At 37.3% G+C, this 21,675-nt stretch overlaps 4 protein-coding genes across 7 annotated transcripts; all 4 read right to left on the bottom strand.

Annotated features, from left to right (window-relative positions):
- Window positions 1-4,597: 4,597 nt before the first annotated feature.
- LOC18019457 (2-hydroxy-6-oxo-2,4-heptadienoate hydrolase) lies at window positions 4,598-6,029 on the bottom strand. The gene is made up of 4 exons (XM_024156512.1): window positions 5,284-6,029; window positions 5,096-5,188; window positions 4,909-4,976; window positions 4,598-4,795 (listed from the first exon to the last, which is right to left on the bottom strand). The coding sequence occupies exons 1-4, from the start codon at window positions 5,938-5,940 to the stop codon at window positions 4,678-4,680; spliced, it is 936 nt and encodes a 311-aa protein (XP_024012280.1). The 5' UTR covers window positions 5,941-6,029; the 3' UTR covers window positions 4,598-4,677.
- Window positions 6,030-6,187: 158 nt separating this feature from the next.
- On the bottom strand, window positions 6,188-10,091 carry LOC18019456 (outer envelope protein 64, mitochondrial). The gene is made up of 13 exons (XM_006399357.2): window positions 9,768-10,091; window positions 9,381-9,533; window positions 9,173-9,297; window positions 8,964-9,089; window positions 8,676-8,858; window positions 8,448-8,592; window positions 8,094-8,262; window positions 7,767-7,901; window positions 7,476-7,673; window positions 7,204-7,331; window positions 7,072-7,123; window positions 6,705-6,774; window positions 6,188-6,482 (listed from the first exon to the last, which is right to left on the bottom strand). Exons 1-13 carry the CDS (start codon window positions 10,007-10,009, stop codon window positions 6,400-6,402), a joined length of 1,809 nt encoding a protein of 602 aa, XP_006399420.1. The 5' UTR covers window positions 10,010-10,091; the 3' UTR covers window positions 6,188-6,399.
- A 691-nt stretch (window positions 10,092-10,782) lies between these two features.
- On the bottom strand, window positions 10,783-16,478 carry LOC18019455 (calmodulin-binding transcription activator 1). Of its 3 annotated transcripts, XM_024156049.1 has the most exons (14): window positions 16,242-16,338; window positions 15,703-15,822; window positions 15,509-15,624; window positions 15,329-15,417; window positions 14,901-14,943; window positions 14,642-14,771; window positions 14,404-14,468; window positions 14,204-14,281; window positions 14,007-14,114; window positions 13,163-13,615; window positions 12,310-12,998; window positions 11,611-12,193; window positions 11,177-11,521; window positions 10,783-11,085 (listed from the first exon to the last, which is right to left on the bottom strand). In XM_024156049.1, exons 1-14 carry the CDS (start codon window positions 16,285-16,287, stop codon window positions 10,966-10,968), a joined length of 2,985 nt encoding a protein of 994 aa, XP_024011817.1. In that variant the 5' UTR covers window positions 16,288-16,338; the 3' UTR covers window positions 10,783-10,965. The 3 variants fall into 3 exon arrangements, with proteins under 3 accessions (XP_024011817.1, XP_006399418.1, XP_006399419.2); XM_006399355.2 differs by having other exon boundaries at window positions 14,007-14,281; window positions 14,404-14,457; window positions 16,242-16,478; XM_006399356.2 differs by lacking the exons at window positions 15,703-15,822; window positions 16,242-16,338 and having other exon boundaries at window positions 14,007-14,281; window positions 14,404-14,457; window positions 15,329-15,426; window positions 15,509-15,543.
- Window positions 16,479-16,900: 422 nt separating this feature from the next.
- On the bottom strand, window positions 16,901-21,413 carry LOC18019454 (potassium transporter 7). 2 transcript variants are annotated; one of them, XM_024156050.1, is made up of 11 exons: window positions 21,270-21,413; window positions 20,870-21,188; window positions 20,261-20,489; window positions 19,913-20,161; window positions 19,743-19,793; window positions 19,396-19,656; window positions 19,162-19,214; window positions 18,925-19,039; window positions 18,513-18,767; window positions 17,906-18,428; window positions 17,157-17,706 (listed from the first exon to the last, which is right to left on the bottom strand). In XM_024156050.1, the coding sequence occupies exons 2-11, from the start codon at window positions 21,158-21,160 to the stop codon at window positions 17,157-17,159; spliced, it is 2,577 nt and encodes an 858-aa protein (XP_024011818.1). In that variant the 5' UTR covers window positions 21,161-21,188; window positions 21,270-21,413. The 2 variants fall into 2 exon arrangements, with proteins under 2 accessions (XP_006399416.1, XP_024011818.1); XM_006399353.2 differs by lacking the exon at window positions 21,270-21,413 and having other exon boundaries at window positions 16,901-17,706; window positions 20,870-21,160.
- Between the last annotated feature and the right edge of the window lie 262 nt (window positions 21,414-21,675).

The raw sequence follows: 21,675 nt of genomic DNA, 5'->3' as shown, positions 1-21,675 counted from the left end.
TTAAACTAAAATCTAAATATATATGTTGAGGGACACTGTATTCTATACGTTTCTTAACGCACAGAGTTTCCGTTAACATTTTATCATCATTTACAAAACCATGGGTGTTTCATTTGGATGACCAACTCAACGAATTCATAAAACCAACAAAACTCAACAAATACACAGAGAATAATTGACGAAGTTTTTGATATACATTGTTCGTTTTTGACCAAAAACCATTTATCATATTTGATGCGACTATTTAATTACTTCCTCTACCAAGTGACCTACATAAATTGTTTATGTTAAATTTATTGTTAGAAAATACGACTGAATCAAATTCTTTATTTAAAAAAAAAAAAAAAAAAAATTAGTTGCTACCTCTATAGCTTCCTTTTGATATTCATTTTTGTTATCTGCAGTTGTTAGTGATTATAGTTTCTAATCTTCAACCGGTTGATCTTTTGTGATTAATTTTTTTTTAATTTTAGTTTATAAGTTAACAATTGCAACATCTAAACCGACCATACACTAACTACACTAGAATATCGTAATAAGCATGCGGTTCAAAATCTATTGTTTTAAGGAAACCCATAATGGTGAAGAGCACTTGCTTCTGTAGGGACCAGAGTCCATACACGCTTCAGTATCGAATTTGTGTATAATGTATTATATCAGTCTATATAAATTGGGTGTTTGTATAGAAATATATAAAGTGTTTGAGCAGAAGCAGTCAGTAGCTTGGGTAAGGCGTACAAACCACGCCCTTTCCAACATCAATTATTGCCCTTACATCTGCTAGGGTAAGAACATCCGCAATGCAGTCTCCCACAAGCATCTTTAGTAATTTTTTTGATTAAAAAAATGAATGCAGAGGAGAAACAGGCTGAAGACATTTCTTAAATGAGGACTGGTAAAAACGTTTCTTTTTGGACACCTGACACTTTTAATATTAAACAAATAAATAAGAGATTAAAGTAAGTTTGAGTTGCGGATGCTCTAAGGTCCACTCACTCTTCTTCTGTTTCTTTAGCCTTTTGTTTTTTCGAAAATCTCTTTAACTTTAGTTATTCTTCGCCTTTTTTAATATAGCTTTACTAACTTTCTTCTCTAAATTCTAGAATGTTGCAAGTTTTTATATACACAACTTTGTTTGTGCATTGAATGATGCGGAATCAATTTTTTTTTATTTAAAAAAAACTATAAAATGAGTTTCAAAATGAAAATAATTATATACCCTAAAGTGTTCTTTGATGAGACCGCAACCAATTTTGTTACACACATGAAAACAAATGCTCTACAATTTTATTTGTGGTTAAAACTTAAAACCATGGCAAACTTATTTTTACGCCATAGATGTATCCACATTTGATTTTGATATTTCTCTTGTAAATCAAATTCATTTAGACACTAGAGTAAAAACCATAGCCGGTGGATTTTCTAACTTCTAGGCACGACATACGAGGAAGACGAGTCTCGTAGGTCCTACATGTAAGTAAGTTTATTAAAACCTGAAAATATAGTTTACGTCACATTGTCAGAACTCGAAGTCAGAACTACTCTCTCTTGTGTGATAGGAATAAGATTGGTAATAATATTTACCTCGCCTTATTTTTAACTCGTGAACATTTTTATCATTCTCAGTAAAACATAATCTAGTTTTGCCGTACTATATTTTTGAGAAAGTAACAAAACAAAATACAGTATCAAGTGAAAAAGTTGCAGTTACCGCCTGTTTTAACAGATTCAAAGTTGATTTTTTACACTTTGTAACTACAGAATTTGTCAGTGTATAATAAACGAAACTTAATTCTAATCAATATATAAAATTGTTTTTCTGATACAAGAACTGTTATGCCAAATGGATGACAGTCACCATTTTTCCTAAGAGAATCGAATTTTCGTTTATACTTATTTTTTATGTCACATCGTCTTTCATAAAATCATTTTCCATTTTTTTGTTTACAATTGTATATATGATAATAACGTATCGACATCCAATTTCCCTTACATTAACTGTGAACTGTTGTTAATATCATTTCTCCAACCAATAGAGTGATATGGATATAATACAACTTTGATTTGATCTATTTGAAAGCTAAATGTTTCTCATCAACTCTTAACAATTAATGTTTTGCTGGTGTGAGCGTGCGTGTGGTAGGCATATGTAATTGCCAATGTGATTCGTAGAGCTAAACACTGATCACAAGGCGGCGAAATTATGAAATAATATCAACGCCATTATATGCTTCGTTAGCAACTTGGCATGAAATGAGACACGTTTTATGTTTTAATGTCTTGTGAAAGCGACAAATTATACGTGATACGATTAATCATACATAATGCACGAACTCATATATGTGTACATATAACCTAACTTCAAAAAAATATCAATCAGCAGCTACATATGACCTAACGAACCCATATTATATTATTAATTGTCGTTGCTATTCAATTGGAAACCTACAAAATTAAGATATAGAATGAAAAAACATGTTTCAAATTCAAATGAGATGATATAAATAAAATGAATGAAAAACTAATTTTTTCAATGATTTTAAAAGAATTTCAATTATTATTAAGAAGTAATATATATAACAATTAATTGTTGATTGAATATATATCTACTTGAAAAATATGAAGTTTTGAAAGTAGGACCATATGTATATATGTCGGCGAAGTCAATTAAAGTTAGCAAACGAAGTCGTATGTAATGTTAAAATACCCATTCTCCTCCATATCATAACTTTTGACTTTAAGAGTAAAACGTAATAGTCGTATCACTTATGGGCAAATGTTGCATGCATGCCCACTTGGACCATTGTCTTGCTCCTTTTTCCTTTTATCTTGGGTCAAAGAATGTAGAAGTTGTATATACGAAACAAAGATAAAAGCATGAAACATGTGATTATATTCAATGGCTTCAAAACTGCGCGCGTAAGAAAGTTTTAAAGATGTGTCTAACATTAAAAAGAAGAATATTTACGATAACTGATAACTTTCTAAGAAAATAGAAGTAAAAAGACCGTAGGTCAGTAAAGTTTTCCCTCCGTTTGTAGCGCAGTAGCAGCAACAAATTACAAAGTTTCAACTGAGTTATAAAAAAAAAAGTAATTTCCATCAAAGCTGTAACATTAATTGTTGTAACGCTATTTTTATTTTTTTTTGTTTGCTGGAAGCCTGGAACAAATCGCTGAAGATGGTCTTTAGTTTTTCATTCGTTGTCAAAATAAATTCTAAATTTTTTAAAAAACATACTATTATTTTTAATTATAAAGAAAAACATACAGCTATATATTATATAATGCAAGCGGATAAAAACGAACATAAAAACTCAAATCATCGTAGCCAAAAACACGACACACTTGTATAGTGACAACGACACTGCTTCAACAGCCACAATAATTAAACTTTTCTTCATAGAAAAAAAAAAAAACTTTTCTATTGACATGAGATACTGAAAAAGACTAGCGAAAGAAACGTAAGTCCTATCAAATTATTAAGAAGTTTGGTATTAATAATATATATAGATAAGGGTCCGTCTTAAATTGAAACTTGTTGTCCTGTGATTCTTAATGTTAAACGTCACAAGTATTCGTCTGCATTCGACGTGTGCCGGCAATTATATCAAACCCACAAGAGCTTCAATAATTATTAGTCCGCACAAACAGCCAATACCAAATTAAAGTAATTCCTAGCTCTTTACTTACTTAATTCTATAATTTCATCACGAATGCATGAGCCAGAAAGAAATCGATGATAAATGGGATTATAATCCACATGCAACGTAATTAATACTAACTTTCTCAAAGTCCTTTAGAAATGCCATAATTAACCAACAACATCATTGTAATTTAACCATAAAACACATTATTAAATCAGTAGAATGGTTTACCTTCTATTGTTTAAGCAATTAGTATAATCTTTAGGTTTAGGACAAGGTTGGGTTTGTTAATCAATTGATATTGTGAGGTACGTTGGTCTTATATTGCCGCCGACCGACCGACCAGCTTCTCATGTTGACTAACCAATTAATCTCCTCAATGCACAGATTGGTCCCATTTCTCTTGTCATGTTTATATAGGAGTCAATATTTTTGGAATCTTCCCTATGTAATTCGAGCTTAACATATATACACAACAAAACTGAAGATAAGAGAGCCAGATAAAATAGAAGCATGATATTTTTTTTTTCAAAAAAGGGATATTGACTTAAGTTATAAAATTCTGGAGTTTGGCCAATGTACACATTTTTTCTCCGTTCCAAAGCAAACCCAAACATAACAACACAACATTTGTTTTTTCATTGAAGTAGATTAGATCATAATATATAGAACTATAAGTTCCCTTATTTTATATCACCCTCAAATATATTTGTGTTTTTATTTAAAACCAAACAAGTTTTTGTTCAGTATCATGATTTGTTAAGAGTAATGTTCCTCAAAGCCCATCAAGTCAAAGATACAGCCCATTTAGAAAATCTCTAGGACTTCCTTTTTCAAACTATTGTGGATCATCAAGGTCTGTTATTTTTTTATTTATTTTTTAAATCGTGTTGTGAGAAACCGTGATTCCTTAATTTGACGTTATGTTTTCGATAACAAAGAAAAGATCACCCTCTCAAAATGCAGTAACGCGAAATACAGTTAAATAAATGGTTTTGTCATTTACGAAAAAGAATACATAAAACAGTAATTCACAAAGAGTCGATGAGGAAAGATTTCAAGTGCTTGAGGAACTCTTTGGACTTCTCCAAATTCACAGCGTGTCCTGCTTTCTTGATCACCACTATCTCTGCATTTTCTCCTATATGTCTGTTTCACCACGTATTTATTTACATTTTATATGCATATTGATATTATAATTATAACATGCTGTTTCACAGAAAAAAGAAATGGTAATCTCAGAGTTGAAACATGTTGTTTACCTTTTCAATCTATACCCTAGTTCCAGTGGAAATATTTGATCTTCTTCTCCCCATATGATCAAAGTTTTCTAATTTAACAAAACAAAAATTCACAACTTTACAGCAACTGCAAAATTTACGTAACCATTCAATCTTAAAAAAAAAAAAAAAGAATCTGAAAAAGAAATCTTAAAGTTTGTAGTTTCACCTGTTTGATCTTAGGAAGATCTGAAAGTCTCCGATCTTTGAGTATTGATTTGATCAAATCTCTCTTCTCCTCTACAAACTCCGTACACATTACCTTTCACATTTAAAACGAAAACAAAATAATCAATAAAACAAAAACAAACCAAAATTAATCATTGAAAAAAAAAGAAATCAAGAACAATAACTTACATCGATAAAATCCCATAGAAAAAACGAGGGAACACCTTTGATGGGCTTAACGAAAGAGAAGCTAATGAGTTCCTTAAGCTTTTCCGGCGTCTGAGGAATCAAAATTCCGGTGGCTTCTTCGAGATTTGGAACCTTGAACAATCCATCCTCCATATCTTTCTCCTCCAAACAAACCCCGGCGCAGCATAGCACCAGCTTCTCAACTTTCTCCGGGAACTGCGACGCTAAACTGTAACCAACGAATCCACCGTAGCTAATCCCGACGATGTTCATCCTCTGGACTCCGTGCGCTTCCATTAACTTCATCAGACATCGAGCCTGGAATGATTCGGATCGGTTCGGTTCGGATGTGGAAGACAAACCGAAGAAGAGGAGATCGGGAACGTAGACGTTGAATCGGCCGGTGAAAGCCCGGAGATGTTCGCCGTATTGCCACATTGCGTTTGCTCCGAATCCGTGGACGAGGAGAAGGTTAGGTTTAGATCGATTTGGGGATTTAGGGATCCAACAATGCATAGCCGTCGACGCAATCGAATTGCCGTGGGAGAGATCGGTGGTGACGGAACGTAGACCGGCGTTTGCGAATGATTGCCGGAATAACCAATCACGCGACGCCGTGAAGCTGAAGCATCGCAACAATTTCAGATGATCAAACATTCTTGGATAATATAATTTTTTTTTTTTATCTGAAACAATAATTTTCGAAAATGAAACAGAGAGGAGGAGGTGAAAAGGCGTGACGACGATGAAACGGAAGAGAATAAAAAAAAGCGCTGGTTTCAGTTACTTGTGGAGAATCCATAATAAACGTGACTTATGGTCCGTTCATATAATTTACGAAATTACAGTGAAGGACTTGTGGGAGTTTGTAATTGTTAAAGTACCGCAGTGGAAACAAATAAAGCCAAAAAAACCCAGACATCCGATCAAGTAATTTAGAGGAACCAAGGTTCAGTTCCAATCTGTACAGAAGTAACCGGAATTAAATAAACCACAAAATTATTCATATGTTGGAGTTTCAATGATTCAATCATGAACCCAATACTCAAAACCTTTCCTTTTAGGGTTTTAGAGAAAAAAAAGAAAAGCTTGGTGAAAAATTATCTTTTGCTCTTTCTAACTCATGAGTTTTCGGAGTCGCTTCTCAGCATTCTTTGCCGTCTTGTTCTGTGGTTCAAGGACCAATGCGTGCCTGAAATCTGCAGAGATATTAAACCATTTGTTACGCTCCAAAACCATACACAAAGAGTAACTTTCATATAAGAACTGACAATAATCAGGTTAAATGTCTCTGTAATTGACCATCTAGATTAGCTAGATGCATTTAACATTCAGAGCCTTAAAAAGCGGTACTGATCAAAGAACAAGTCTCCCAAATGTGATAAGGAAAATAAAATCTAGTCGGAGTTAGGTTTAGTTACCTGCAGCAGCTTCCTTGTACCGTATAAGTGATTCTCTAGCAGTCCCTCGTCTCAAATATGCTTTTACATTCTGTAGGAAACAATAACTATAAGAATCAATATCCCAACTTCTTTGAATTCTATGAATCATACGTGGCTGTGTCTTTCGTGAGTGAGTGGTAACGAAACTGAATCCAACAGCTAGAAGATAGCATAATTGCAATACATTTGTGAATCATTCGTGCTATTAGAATTGCTCTAGATTTCACATATATCATGTCCCCAAATCCCCCAAAAGAAAATTGAAGAGTATTTGATTCAGCTAAACTGAATGTAACAAAAGAAATTATGCAATAGAATGGAATATGGAGAAATAATAAGTTTGCACCTTCTTATCGATCGATACAGCCTCGGTACAATCTTCTTCAGCTTGTTGAAAGCTATAAACAAACTCTCAGATCAGATGGGAATAACAAACTATCTTCCGATCAGAATGAAAGATATGAAGAGAACCATTTACCGGCCAAGTTCCAAGTAAGCTGCAGCTCTATTGCAAAAATAAGTAGCATTTGCTCCATTCAATTTGATAGCTTCAGTATAAAAACTCACTGCCTTATTCCATTGCCGCCCCTTGTATGCAGCATTTCCCTGGAATTACATTTATCCACCGCAACTTTCTTTAGAAAAAGATCATTCCAACTCCAGAATCATAAATACTATTTTTCAAATTCAGAAAAGCCAAGAAAAGATTTGTTTTTCTTGTTCAGAAGATAGCACAAAAGAGACTTTTACCTTTTCCTTCATAACTTCAGAAACCTCCATACCATCGGACTCAGTCACTGGAGCTAAGCTGGATGCAATATCAGCTTGGTCCTGAAGGGATGCGTATACATCGATAATTGTATCGAGAAGGAACTTATCACCTCCATAGCAAGTAAGAAACGAAACGGATATTGGGCAGTCACCATGCATCCCTAAAGGAATCGTAACCTGTAGGATATGTATACAGATCTGTGTTATTACTCAAGCCTCAAGAGTAACAAAAGGGGAACTCAAAATGAGAAAGAGGAACTGGAAATATACCTGACAACACCCAGACATGCTAGCAATGCTTGAGAGTGCGTAATTTCGATCAAGAAACTCATTCAAAAAGTTCTTCTTTGTGTTAAGCTTTGGCGGGGGATCAGCAACTGTGGGGATCACCAAAATTCCATCTTCCTAGTAATCAGATAGCGTATATATTTTTATCATAATATTATAGAACTACAAAGCAGAGTAGAATCCCTCCCCCCAAAAATGAGCCTTAACAATGCAACATCTCCAATTTTCTGTATTTCAATGGCAAAATGTCCCCAAGACACCGATGTTGCGGCATTAGAAAAAATTAAAATTTCCAAGATGGAAGAATACCTTTAGAAGGCTCTGAATGGTGGCCCGCATCTCAGTTTTCACTCTGTAGAGAGATTTAATGCTGTCGTTTCTGCTCTTCAGAGCTGCAACAACATCATTGGAGAATCTTGGCCCTAGAAACGATTTGCATGTTTGCGACCATTCTTCATGATTTGTTTTGAACTCATGCCTGGTTGAAAGAAAAACTTGATTTTTACCATAAATGCATAGAACACAATTTAAGAAGAAAACTAGTTACCTCCAGCAAAAAGAGAAGAAAAAAGCAATCTTTTATTGTACCAGACGAATTGATGTGATGAAAAATTCAAGATAAAAATATAGTGACTTCACAATAAGAGAAAGCTTCTTAAGTACCTTTGTATTGATAACATCACAGATGAAAGAGCCCTCAATGTTGATGATGATTTTTTCGATTTTCCAGATTGCTCACAGAATTCCGCAAGACTTGGTACATTTGAAGCAACATGTTGACTGACGTTAATATGTTTTGGAGTTTGGTCTGCACGAGCCAGTGGTCAAGAGACATAAGATACGAATCTAGAGGAGGGCAAAGAGAAGGAAGCAACACTAAAGCAAACTTACAGCCAGATAGATTTTCGATTGCCTTTCTGACAACATGCACTGACTTTTGCTTAGGAATATCAGAGAGCTCGAACAGATCATCAGCGAAGATAAAAGATCTTTGCCTTTTATGTGTTACTGCACTCAGATTTAATAAGGCATGTCCAACTTGACATAAAACAGATGGGTCACGAGCAAACCATCCTACAGAATAGATCAAAAGAATAAATACACTAAAAACTCCCAATCGATGAATGTAATACTTTGCCAAAGATTGTTCAAAGAAAGGCGAAAAAGAATGTCGCTTACCAACAGTCTCTAGGCTCTGGGAATTGGGCAAAACTCCAACTGAAGAAACAGTACCTTGAGATGGTCGGAAGCCGAGAACACCACAGAATGATGCTGGGATTCTTACACCGCCAGTGGTATCAATCCCTGCAAATCAAAGCACATTGGTAAACATAAGTAGACAAAAAAAGCACATTGCCAAGAGAAAACAAAGAAGAGATTAACAATACCAAGTGAAAAGTCAACGAGTTCGGCACCAACAGAAACTGCTGAGCCACTGGAACAGCCTCCAGGAACATTAGATGGCATCAATGGATTAATGGGAGTGCCATAATGCTTGTTTTCACCAGTTATCCTGTAAAAATCACATTCAAATTAATTTCAAACCAATTTCCGAAAACCCATTTCATGGGCAGAAAGAAGGGAATGGAGAAATACCCAAAACCCAGCTCATCCATGATCGTCTTGGCAACACAAGTAGCTCCATTTTTCAAGAGCGTTGTCACAACCACAGCAGTTTTCTCTGCAGCCTCGTGAGTCTTCTTCCATTGTGGACTACCAAATCCTGTGATATAATTCTTAACATCGAACCTGTTAAAAAAACAGCCATATCCCCAAAAGAAGCTTCTTCATTAATTGCCCACGACTTCGTCTAAGTAAAGTCAAAAATTTAATTAAACCACAAAATTTCAAAACTTTCAAGTGAGATCGTAATATAAAGAAGAAAAGCAAAAACGCGCGAGAGGAAGATCAAGTATTTTGTTTTTTAGAAAAGGAAAACCGATGACAGAAAAAAAGCGAAGAAATTGGGAGAGAGGGACATACGCGTCGGAGATGGAGAAGGTAAGACCGGAGAGGGATTGTTTGGCGGCCGGAGGAGGCGGAGGAGGAAAAGGAAGAAGTTCGAAACGATCTAAGAAAGCACCAAAGTCCTCTTGTCTAAGGGCTTTGATCCGCCGCTTACGGGTCTCCGCCAGGATCACGATCCCGGCCACCGTCACGCCGATCACAACCCAGACTTTCGGATTCGACGCATTGCTTTGAATCAAAGTCAGCGTATTCGACATAACTGCGATCTGGCAGAAGGAGAGAGAGACAGCGAAGGGTTTTAGGAGGGTTTAAGAGAGCAAAGGGGAAAGAAAAAGAGGAGAAGGAGATGTTTTTCGAAGAAGGAAAATGCTATCGTGCGCAGGCAGTGTTGTTAAAATACTTTTTATCTGATGACTTACTTGGTGAGCCGTGAACTCGGGTCGGCGGTGACCAAGGCGAATCTTCTTTTCGAGTCGAAATTTATTTTCTAATTGGTTTTTAATCTTAATTTCCTCTCTAATCGTTTCATTTTTTTTTAATTAAACAGTGTACAAATTGTTAATTTCCTGATCTTCAATTTTTTTGTCCTTTTCTCTTGATGAACTTTTCCACTCGTGGAAAATTACGTTTAAAGCAAGTCAAGCCACTTTTTTATATACAGACGAACTTATTTCCCTGACAAAATAAATCATAATACAGAAATATTTCACAGTTTTATATAAATTATTTGTTAAGTTTCCATATTCTACAGCCTTGCCCATCAATCCAATTTTTCCGTCCGTTAATAGGAAATCCAGAGTTACAATTTTATTTTATTTTTCTTTAAAGTGGCATGCAAATCCAAATCTGGTAGAAAAAATGGCACGTCGATCCGGATTTGTAATCAATTTACCTTCAATACCACCATACCACTATTCGAAATATATACCACAGAATAATCGAACACTTGACGATAAAATATTAACTGAGAAAAAGCCATATTGAATATGATAAGTAAACTATATAATGTATAACTCTGAATATGTCAAACAATAGAAAACCTCTGAATATTCTATATTCTGAATCTAAATCCAAAGTAATTAATAAAATGGTGATATCAACTATGGTATTTACAGAGAAAGCAGAAAAGTTAGAAAGTAAAAGAATGAAAATGAATACCAGATGATGATAAAAGGAGAAGAAAATGAACATACATACGAGTCGGAAATGTCTATCAAGGAGAAAGAGACATCAAAGTGTCATCGTTCAAAAGAGAATCAATGTCAATTAGGTCGTCTTCTTCACAGTTGACTAGTAGTTCCTCCCTGTTGTTCATAGATGAACTTGATGAAGCCTGTTCAACAATTTATCACAAGAAATTCAACCAAATATGATACTGCATTTCTATAATCTGCGTTTATGTTATATTATGGGTTTAGGGTTACCTCGTTTTCACGGAAGCCCTCGACAACGGTCAGGAGTCTACGGTATTGATCTCGTGCTTCTGGGTATTGAACCATGGACTTAACCCGAGTGAGGGCCTTTTGAAGCCTTTCCTCGGTTTGCTTTCTTCCCTTTTCTAGAAAATCATAGTCATCTTCCTCTGGTATCTTAGGACAAACTACTGATACAGGCGGTTCTGGTTCCACGGTTTTGGCGACTGCATTGCGTTTAAACCCTCTTAAGCCACTACCTTTGCGTCTCCAACGTAAAATGATTTTCTCGAGTAATCCCACAGACCAGACGATTGGTTTGTATTGTTTCCGGACCTGATGTCCTCTCACATGAGCCTAAAGATAAAAAAAAACATGGAGATTCAAGCAATGATAAAATAGACAGAGTTATAAGGAAAGAAAAAAAAAGGGGTAAACAGACAAACCTGAATCTTAACTACTCTTTGTCGGATTAAGAGAAACTCTTTCCTCTTCTTCCAACCACGATAGTTTTTCTGGATATGGGTAGCAGCAGAATGAACAGAGACATCACTATGTCCTGGATTCTTAATTGTAGAAGATGCAAATGAAACAGCTAACTCGTTGGAGATATCGTTCTCGTCATCATTGCCAAACTCGGTCAGCTGTTTCCTCTGGAACGATTGCATCCTGAATACTTGATGAAGACGATCAGCTGCTTGTGTAGCATTACGGACAGCGGTAAGTGAATCCTTCAAGGAAAGTGTTTCTGGTACATCGCCATAGCTCATAGGAGCAGCAGTTCGCTCAGAGACTGTTTGAACAGCTTTTGGTCCACAAGCTTTGGCAGAACTGTTTTCCTTCGAGTCCATTGTTAGCTTTTCAAGGTAACTAGTTAAGGAAGACTCTGCGAGAAAACCCGAGATTCCCCTGTGTCCATTTACGTAAGCCAAATCAGCAGCTGTTTTACCCAATGGAAGCTCTGGAGATGGATCCGTCAATGCCCCAGCATCAGCACCTAGAGAGACAAGCACAGCGACAGTTTCCTCCCTGATGTTCACAGAAAACAGTGTTAGTTTGATATGGAAATGTGGACCAACTAATACAGAGTTTAAGACGCATCTATTTGAGAATCTAAAAAGAAATGTAAGATAGAGATCTTTTACCTGCCACTAAACGCAGCCCAATGAAGGGCGGACCACCCATTTGCATCGCGGAAGTTAATGTTAACTGCTGCTGCTAAAATCGGTTTTATAGCCCAATCATACCCAAGCGCTGCAACAAAGTGTAAAACACCCTGTCCATCTTCATCCAGTATGTTTGGACCTTTACCCTGTTCAGTCACTTTATGGATGAGCCATGCATAGAGTTCTTCTTCAAGCTGTTCCCTGATAAGCAGTCCTTTTGGTTCTTGTTTGGGTGAATCTCTCTCACATGTCCCTGGAAGGAGGTACTCTTTTTCCTCCTTTAGTAACATGATTTTACTGATTTTTCTTCGTTTCTCCTCGACATCTTCAAATATATGGTGTTCGTGAACAGAAGCTCTGCGAGCAAGCAGCCTTTCAAACCGCAACTGAAGTGATGCTTCATTTGTATATGTACCATACAAATCAGCAGCATCGATTTTTTTGGTAGAACCAGAAAGGAAATCAAATTCTCGCAATTCACTGCAAGCAAATCTGTTGGAACATGTAATATAAAAGGGCACTTGACCAGCTGTATGAGGTGGAGCATGACAGCAGAGAACACCATCTACTAATATCTCAGCAGGAACCTCCACTTCACCAAACATGCATGACCAGTTATATTTTGTTACTTCTTCAGGACTAAGCAGAAATGTCCCAATAACCATGACCTGTAGATAAAGTGAAAAACGAAAATCAATAAAGGACTTACCCTACCACCCAGCACAAAATATTTTGCTACTGTTTAAAAAATAATTTGGAATATAAACTAACACAAATTAACCGAATGGTAAAACCACCAAACCATTTTTTCAAATATGAACAGTGAAGCTACCTCAACTTCGGCGTCAGTATGAGCGCATTTTGGCCAAAAATCAACTATGCTGAAACGCTGATCCTCAGAGAGAGAAGGGCTCAAGGAGGGCCCAGCTACTGCAGTTTCACAATCGACAGTGGTCCATGCAATATCTCCACGCGAAGACTGCATCTGCAAATCCTCCATCTCGCCAAGTTCTTTACTAGCCCACCGAGAAAAACTATCGACCTTTTTCAAACTATCTTCGTGTCTTAACAGCGATTTCTTTACAGGTATATATTCGATTTCCATACTTGAAGGAGGAGCTTGAAAAGAATTCCCAACAGATTGCTGAATTTCACTGCCAAGGAGATTGGAAAATGTCTCAAAATTATCTTGTGCACTTTGCTCAAATAACGCCAGATCAGTGTCATCAGTCGTTCCAGAATGTGAAACCAGATCCACGGGCCATTTTGGCAATGATTGGTCATCCTGAAGTGGAATCAACAGATATGAGTATCTCAAAATCAGAGCAATTAAAAACAACCCTTCATCACAGTAATATGTCTTTTATCTTCCTATCTGAACTCAAGGTGATTCAGGCAGGCATGGAATCTATCCTTTTTTCTTACGACCGACAGATAAATTTAACTTCACAAAGTACCTTTAACAATATTTCAGTGGCAGAAATCTAACCCCTGAGAAAATTGCTAATGAAAACATGCAAGACATAAATACAGCTAATATAGCTTCAGGGTTTGATTTGCTATGACATCATCACGCATTTCCATGATTTTTCCCCACAGTACATCTTTCCCTTTTGTACATTGACATGTTTCTACGCATAGCTCTTAAATGAATAATTATTAAAGTAGTACCCTACCTGCCAATTTAATTGAGTTTGAAGAGGATTTCTGAGATGCTCTGCCGTTAACACCCTGCCTTTGTCTGTATGCTCTTCCACCAGCATTGACTCATTATTAGAAGACTGAGTCAATAAGTTATCACAAGCTTGATCATATCTTGTCACTAAATTCTCGACGGGATCCCAAGCTTGGACATCAAATAATCTATGGGAATCATTTTCTTTGACTCTGTTCCCATGACACTGTGAAAGACTACGCATGCCAGAAGCAGATGTCCAACCATTGCGATTTCCTAGACAGGAAAAAAAGGCACTCTTATCAAACATGCAGACTGTAAATCAGAAATCAGGTGAGTACTCAAAACAGAGCTTGTATAGTAAGAATTTAATATGCTAGCCCTTATCTGAGGATTACCAGTTTGAGGTTCAGGAGATACTCGTAAGATAGAACTTGCTTGATGACTATCCCCTGCGCCAAAACTGATATAAGGTGGTGTTGAAAATTACACACACAACCAAGAGCATGTGATGTTCACAGTTAAGTAAATCATCACACCTCGCATATTAGGATGAACATCGATTATTATCCCATGGAAAGAACTATATCTTTGAACAAAAATACCAAGTATACAAAATAATATACAAAGAGATACCAGAATCAGCATCTTCACATAATGATGACAATGTGCTGGTCGGGCTTGCTGTTGAATCAATATTCACTGAAGCAGTGCCATTAACAGAATTTGAATTGTTTTCTTTCATTCCTGTACTTGTCCGGTTACCCTGTATAATTTACAATATAAGATGAACTTAAGAGATCTGTAGAAAACCAGACTACAAAAGAACAATATAATGCGAAGTCATGGAAATTTATTTTTATACTAATAACAGCACAGACAGAAAGAGCTATACCTTAACCTCCAAGTAGTGTACGAAAACAATATGCATCAGATCTCTGTAACAATACAACATAAAACAGAGTATATAAGCACAAAACTGAAAACACACTATGAAGTATATTATATCAAGAAGCAAAGCCAACTTGTACTAGTCAATTGTAAGGATTGCATGAGAATAGTGACAAAGTTGACATTTTGAGGTTCCACACTTAACCGGTGAAGGCCTCTCAGAGATTTAAAGGAACAAAAAAAGACAAGTAACGAGTAACGACTATGCCATGAAGGTTTGCTGCCTTATTCTCATCTAAAAGCCAGAGAGATTAAGTTTCTCTGTAACACCATCTTATGAACATAAACGTTCCCTTTTCTATCCAAGATCTAGAAAGTACACCACTCCCAACAGAATAAGAAAAACTGAAATATGGATATTCTCAGACTCACTGGTCAAGCATCCAGTAGCATCGTCTCTGGAAATTCTCGTTGCCTTCCCCGTGTGCATAGTAACAATGTAGCACATCAATGCTTCCTACCTATATACACTTTAACAATGTTACTCTAAAAAATTTAGATACACTGCATTAAGATGTTACTCTCAAGGAAAAATCACAAAAAAATTCTAACCTTGAGCTTCTCATGAGCTTCTTTTATAGTTTTCCCGTCTTTCTTCTTCCTCCAGTTATGTCCGTCTTTCCTAAAATATCTCAGCACCTTCCTATCAAAAAGAAAGAGTGAACCACCTATAAGGGTGGGGAGATGATGTTAGTATACAGAGAAAAATAATACTTGTAGACTAGGGAATTCGGGCACAAACATACTGGCGGGTCGGCTGGGAGACTCTGATGCTATATGAAACTTCTGATAGTTCTGAAGAATTTCACAAATCTCAGCAGGCCTAAGCCACCTGTGTTGTGCTTCGGAGAGCAACCGTTCCATATCTGCGAATTCGTAAAGAAGCAAAATATCCAATTACTCCAAACACCTTTTTGACTCTGAGTCAATTAAAAAGCCGCTAACACTATTACGCTACCACTAATTAACATATATGAACATCCCCAACGCAACAGAGCAACTCGAATATATCGCAGAGCTTACAGCTTTCAATTTAACATGGGAAAATTACTCTACTTCCTCGAAAAATCAGGAAAACAAAAAATCAAACAAAATCATGCTGAACATCACCAGGTAGAAGGTGAACTTAGCCAAGTTCCTCTCTAATGAAAGGACACGGGCTCGATTACTTTGCCTGTCAAATGTGGAGGCCAGAAAAACAAAAGATGGCATCGAAGCTAGCAAATGAACCAAAACGACAGAGGGAAACAAACAAAACTAAAGAACGAAATAAAGAAACAGATACCTAATCGAGGAGTGCTAATAAATCCAAAAGATCCGCGATCCGCCATAAGAACAGAAACCCAAAATATCCACCAAGAGATCTTCTAGCTTCCGAAATCCCAAAAAGAATCAGCGAGCCCTAACCGATCTGAGTATATGCATGAACTGAGAAGCTTTGTTATATGTTTCCAGGTGTGAAAGCGAAAGCGTTTCTTTTTTCTTTCTCCGATTTTTCTTTCTCTCTCTCTCTTTTTTTAATATCTTCTTATTGGAGCGAGAACGAGGATAACAAGGGAATCGACTTGTTTATAAACAGTGAATATTAAGATCACTTATCCAATAGACATATGACACGTATACACCTTAAATTTGTCTTGTCCATCAGTCCATGTCCTTCGTATCGATTATAAAGTTCCTTTTTTTTTTTAATTCAAAACTGTTGTCAAAAAGTGACTTTTCCCTCTCTTTCTCCCTCGCGGCGGCGGATCCGACGGTGGAGATTCAAAAGTCCTCCTCTGAAAGAGACCTCTAAAGAGTGATCTCTAGTTGCATCGATAAACTCGATGAAGCCATGTGAAATAACATTTCTATGAAAATGCAGTTTCAAGGACTTGCATTCCTCTTCTTCTGGTTTCGAGTCTAGCCTTTTGCCCTTAACTAAGGGTTATTATCACAAAAGTATTTCAGATTTCTAAATCATAGCACAATAACGACATCCATCATGACACGATATACCGATATTATATTCCAACAACCATGAAATGTCCTGAATTCGATACAGGCTTCAGCTTTTTTCCTCTACTTGATGCTCTATAAATTTGACTAGTCAAAGACTCAGATTCTTCACAAACAAACAATGCAGAAACATCGACGCAACTTACGGATTCTATGGACAAAAAAAAAAAACTATGATTGATTAAAAGAAGAAAGAAGCAGCTCAGACCATGTATGTCATACCGACCTGCATCAGATGCGACTGAGGCACACTCAAATTTGCGGTCCCTCTTCTGCAGTTTTTCCTCAGGAATGCGTAGAAGTAATTTATGACTAACTTCTTGATGAACCATGAATCTTTTCTTGCTCTTATATCACCATGTCCTAGCAGATACACCACCCCTGATTCTTTCGCTTTGTGTATGAACGATAACTCTCTCTCCAGGCTTTGCTCCGCTTCAGATACAGAGGAATCTGATGATGCGTCAAATGGCTGGTGGTTTGTGTGATTAGACGAATTGTTCATTTCCATTATCGGTCTGTTTAAGTCTCTGTATTCAGAGAGAAGAGGTACTCCCATTGAGTACATGCTTCCGTTGGGCCCAATAACGACTCTAGAACCTGCGAAATCTTCCTCTGAGTCTGAATCACCGTTCCCGTCGCTCTCCAGGGAACGTTCTTGAGCTTCTCTCCGGATAAACTTCTCGAGGCTCTCGATCAGTAGCTGCTCAAATGCTTGGTGGTTCTCCTTTCTTGCATCTTTGTAACCATACCTTCACCACATATTACCAAAACTGTGAGCAACAGTTGGCTCTTAAGAAATACATACTTCGCTATGTAATTAAGAAGATGATAACCACATTTCAGGTCTACAGACTTGAGTAAGAACCTCTACTACGTTAACTCTTATCTACTGCTACAAACCACGGAAACGTGAGCAGTGAATCGGAAAAACAAAAAAAAAAGACCGACCTGGCAATGCAACGAAATAAGTGATAGCTCTTGGTGCAGACGCGTCTGAAGAGGAACCTCTCATTCTGGGGTACAACTGGAACTGGGACGTATTTTATGCAGACAAAAATGACCATGGAATGGATTGCAGGAAGTGTAGTCAGAAAATGGCCAAATATTGCAGGTACTCCCTTCACTAACTCATTGTACAACAAACCAATACCGGGAGCTCTTATTGTTCCCAAGTTGCACCCAAGTTCTCTCATCAAATCCATTGACAGCTTTTGTTCGACTTCTGTTTCATACCTGAGCTTGCTTCCATAGTTCCAAACATACATTATACCAAACATGATTACGGCAAAAACCAATATTATCCAGCTTCCATCCCCAACACTCGCTATAACTGACGAGAAAAATATTAATTCCACTCCGAGGAAAACTATCAGAAAGGCAATCACGATTACGATGTTTATCTGCCATATAAGAAGCATGATTAACGTCACTAGAATTGTCGTTGTCATCATCACTCCAAGCTCAGCCATCCCTGGGAAATCGAAACAAAATTCAAAAAGGGGGAAGCGTATCGGACCACTATAGCTGAAAAGGAAACAGGGAAAACAGCTATTACCATACGCATTTCCAATCTCATTGATACTTGAGATTGAGCAGACTACGACCAGGCAAACGGCAAGCAGGAACCAGTTTAGGACAGGTATATAAATCTGACCCATAAATTTCCGAGAAGTGTGAATAATTTTGAGACGAGGAAAACAACCCAGAGCTGTCGACTGTTTAATACATGAAAATGTTGCAGTCGTCATTGTGCGACTGGCAATCAGAGCTGCAACGTTGGCTATGAAAAGGACCGGCCAGAATGCAGCACCTGCAAAACAGTAATGATGAATCAATAACTAATGCTAGTATTAAATATAAGTCACTAACCCGCACCGCGAAAACATCCTTTGCAGTGGTATAAAAATGGTTTTGTTTGCCAAAGAGACATGGAGATTCACTGAATGAAGGAAGTAACTGAGCTTTACCTGGAACAGATGAAAAGAAAGCTTGGCTAGCATCCGCATGATTCTCGATCAAGTATGCAGCTTGTCCCATATAGCCCAGCATGAGGCACGGCAGGACGAGACACACAAATGTAAGCTGCGGAAAACAACTACGAAATAAATTATAGTTGTAGAAAATTAAAGCACAAATAGCATACAAAAAGGAGAAAAAAGAAAAACTGAACATCGCCGCCAAAGGCCATTCCACTATTCATTTACCTGGACTGATCGAACCGAAAAGTAGCAAAGGTCTGCAAATAATGCTTCTGAGCCTAAAAGATAAAAAAATAAATAAATTATATAACATGAACAATTAACAAAGGAAGCATCACAATATCAGGCAGAGTATTGGGCATAAAAAGCCTTAGTCGGTTCTGTTAGCCTTTGTTACAAGAGTAACCTACTTCATTTTCTACAGACATTCTAGCCATCCAAAAAAATTAAGAGAATTACCTGTAGCACAGAGAATGCAACCTCCAAGTGCATACCACGCATTTATAGAGTTCCTCTTGAAGAAGTAATAGATGTGGACAGGGTTGAATGCTCTGTAAACACTGCTATCGTATTTGATCAGATTATAAATGCCAATACCAGCAAGACAGCAGAACCATATAAGTAGGGCAGGGCCTACAACTAGTCCCATCTTACTCGTCCCATACTTCTGTAGACTAAACAGGATTACCAGAAATGCAACTGAAATCATTACCACTTGATCTGCAAAGAAGAAACAAGAGATAGCTGAACAATTTCAAAAGATACAATGACTAGACGGATTCGAAGTTGATTAGAATCCGCATTACCTTGCTCAACCGCATCAAATCCAACCTTAAGTCCACCAACAGCTGACATTACTGCATTATGAAAATCATGTAATTCAGAAAAGACCATACGGTAGTAGCACCAACCCCCCGCTGGATCAATACAATAGAATCATGCCTATGAACATACTTAGAAGGGTTTATATAAGAACCTGACATTGCAGGAGTAACAACACCATCAGCAATCACCATGGAAGTTCCAGCAAGAACTAGCACGAGGAGAAGTTTCTTCAGAATTAATGAATTCTCGAGTTTTTCTTTTAGTTTCAATGATCTCTCAAGCTCAGGGCAAGGCACCTTCAGTCTAAAACTTGAAATTCGGGCGTCTGAGCGAAGTTGATTTGGGATAAGACTAATCTTGGCATGACGAGAGATTAATGAGTATAACGCAAAGGTCCCACCTGAAATATCATAAGTAATCAAAGCAGTTGGCATTGTCTGTACGGTAAATATTCAAAGCAATACTGTTAATTAGGAGATCAAAACAGATTAAAGCATACCTTCACCATCATCATTTGCCCATAGAACAATAAGAACATATTTAATAAGGGGGATCAAAAGTAAGGTGTATAACACTAGTGACAATGCTCCAATGACATCTTCTTTTTCTTGGACAGGTGATTTACTGAACATTACACTGAACGTATACAATGGACTGGTTCCTACATCTCCGAAGACAACCCCTAGTGTCTGGAATGCAAGCAACACTCTCCTCCCGATGGTCAAGTCCTAGCAAAGTAAAAAAAAACACACACACACAAATAGAAGTTTCGTTAACTATGCAAAGAAAAGTACTGGCTCACAAAAACAAGTCGTAGATTATCCATTATTCTTTATCTGCAAAACTTGCATAAAAAAAAATTGGAAGGTAGTAGTTTCAAGCAGAAAACTCCTAGGTAAATCGCAAAAAAAAGTCACAAAGCATTTCTGATTCCTGTTTCTAGTCGATGATAGTCTCCACTTGCTAAAAGAATTTTCACTATAATCTCTTATGGCACTTTCTTATTTGTTTAAGTTACCAACTTTGTCTATGAATACACTGTCCATGGCCATATCCTGATTTGCTTTTTCTTATACAATAAATGCACAAATACGAAATCATCAGTCACCTCGTAATCATTCCTGGGAGCACCAGGCACTTCAAGGGCTTCCACGTCGAAGGAGTCAACACGCGGACCGGTACGGATCAGGCGATGCTCCGGTATCTCTTCGTCATCCGATTCCAGTCCAGTGCCGTCGAATTCGTCATCATCGTCATCAAAGCCGATCTCGGAGTCATCCTCGTCTTGAAGAACCCATCGAGACTCGACAGAGTCCATTGATCCCAAGTCTCCAAAGCCACCACCTGAGCTACCGATCTCTTCCTTTTCGGAACCATCAAAGCTGCTCTCCTCCGCCATTTTCAAAACCCTTCGATTGCAATCAAGGCTGAAAGAGTTTCGAAAAACGGATCAGACGAAGAACTTTGAGACGCCGATTTGACAGATATATGCATAGAGTTACAAACACCTCTGAAATATTCTCAGGATAAAACGTGACGACCCGTAGTTGTAGAGTTTCGCATCCGAATTCCGATCAAAATTTTCTCAGGAGGAGAGATTTCTCGACGGGATGTTGGTTTCTTTAGTGCCAAATGCCGATGATTTCAATCTCTGCTTTACCAGTTGCTGCCGAACCGGTCCGATTCAAAGGTGACTCGTACAAACTTGAAAGTATGTGCCGGATTAAACCAGAGTGAACCGGTTAGATTGGGTTATTGGGCCTAGTCAATTATTCTTTTTGAGCCTAGTTTGATTAATCCCATCAGTTTAGTTCGAGAAAAGAACCCGAGTGGTGAAGATGGGAAACTCTTGTAGCTGTTGATGCTGTATAAAGAACTGTAGATGAAAGATGGATGATGTCAGTTAGCCTCTTT

Source organism: Eutrema salsugineum, unplaced genomic scaffold, assembly GCF_000478725.1.
Source record: "Eutrema salsugineum unplaced genomic scaffold, Eutsalg1_0 scaffold_2, whole genome shotgun sequence".
NCBI classification, from domain to species: Eukaryota; Viridiplantae; Streptophyta; class Magnoliopsida; order Brassicales; family Brassicaceae; genus Eutrema; species Eutrema salsugineum.
The sequence above is the reverse complement of the archived record's forward strand: the minus strand, read 5'-3'. Positions and strand labels throughout refer to the sequence as shown.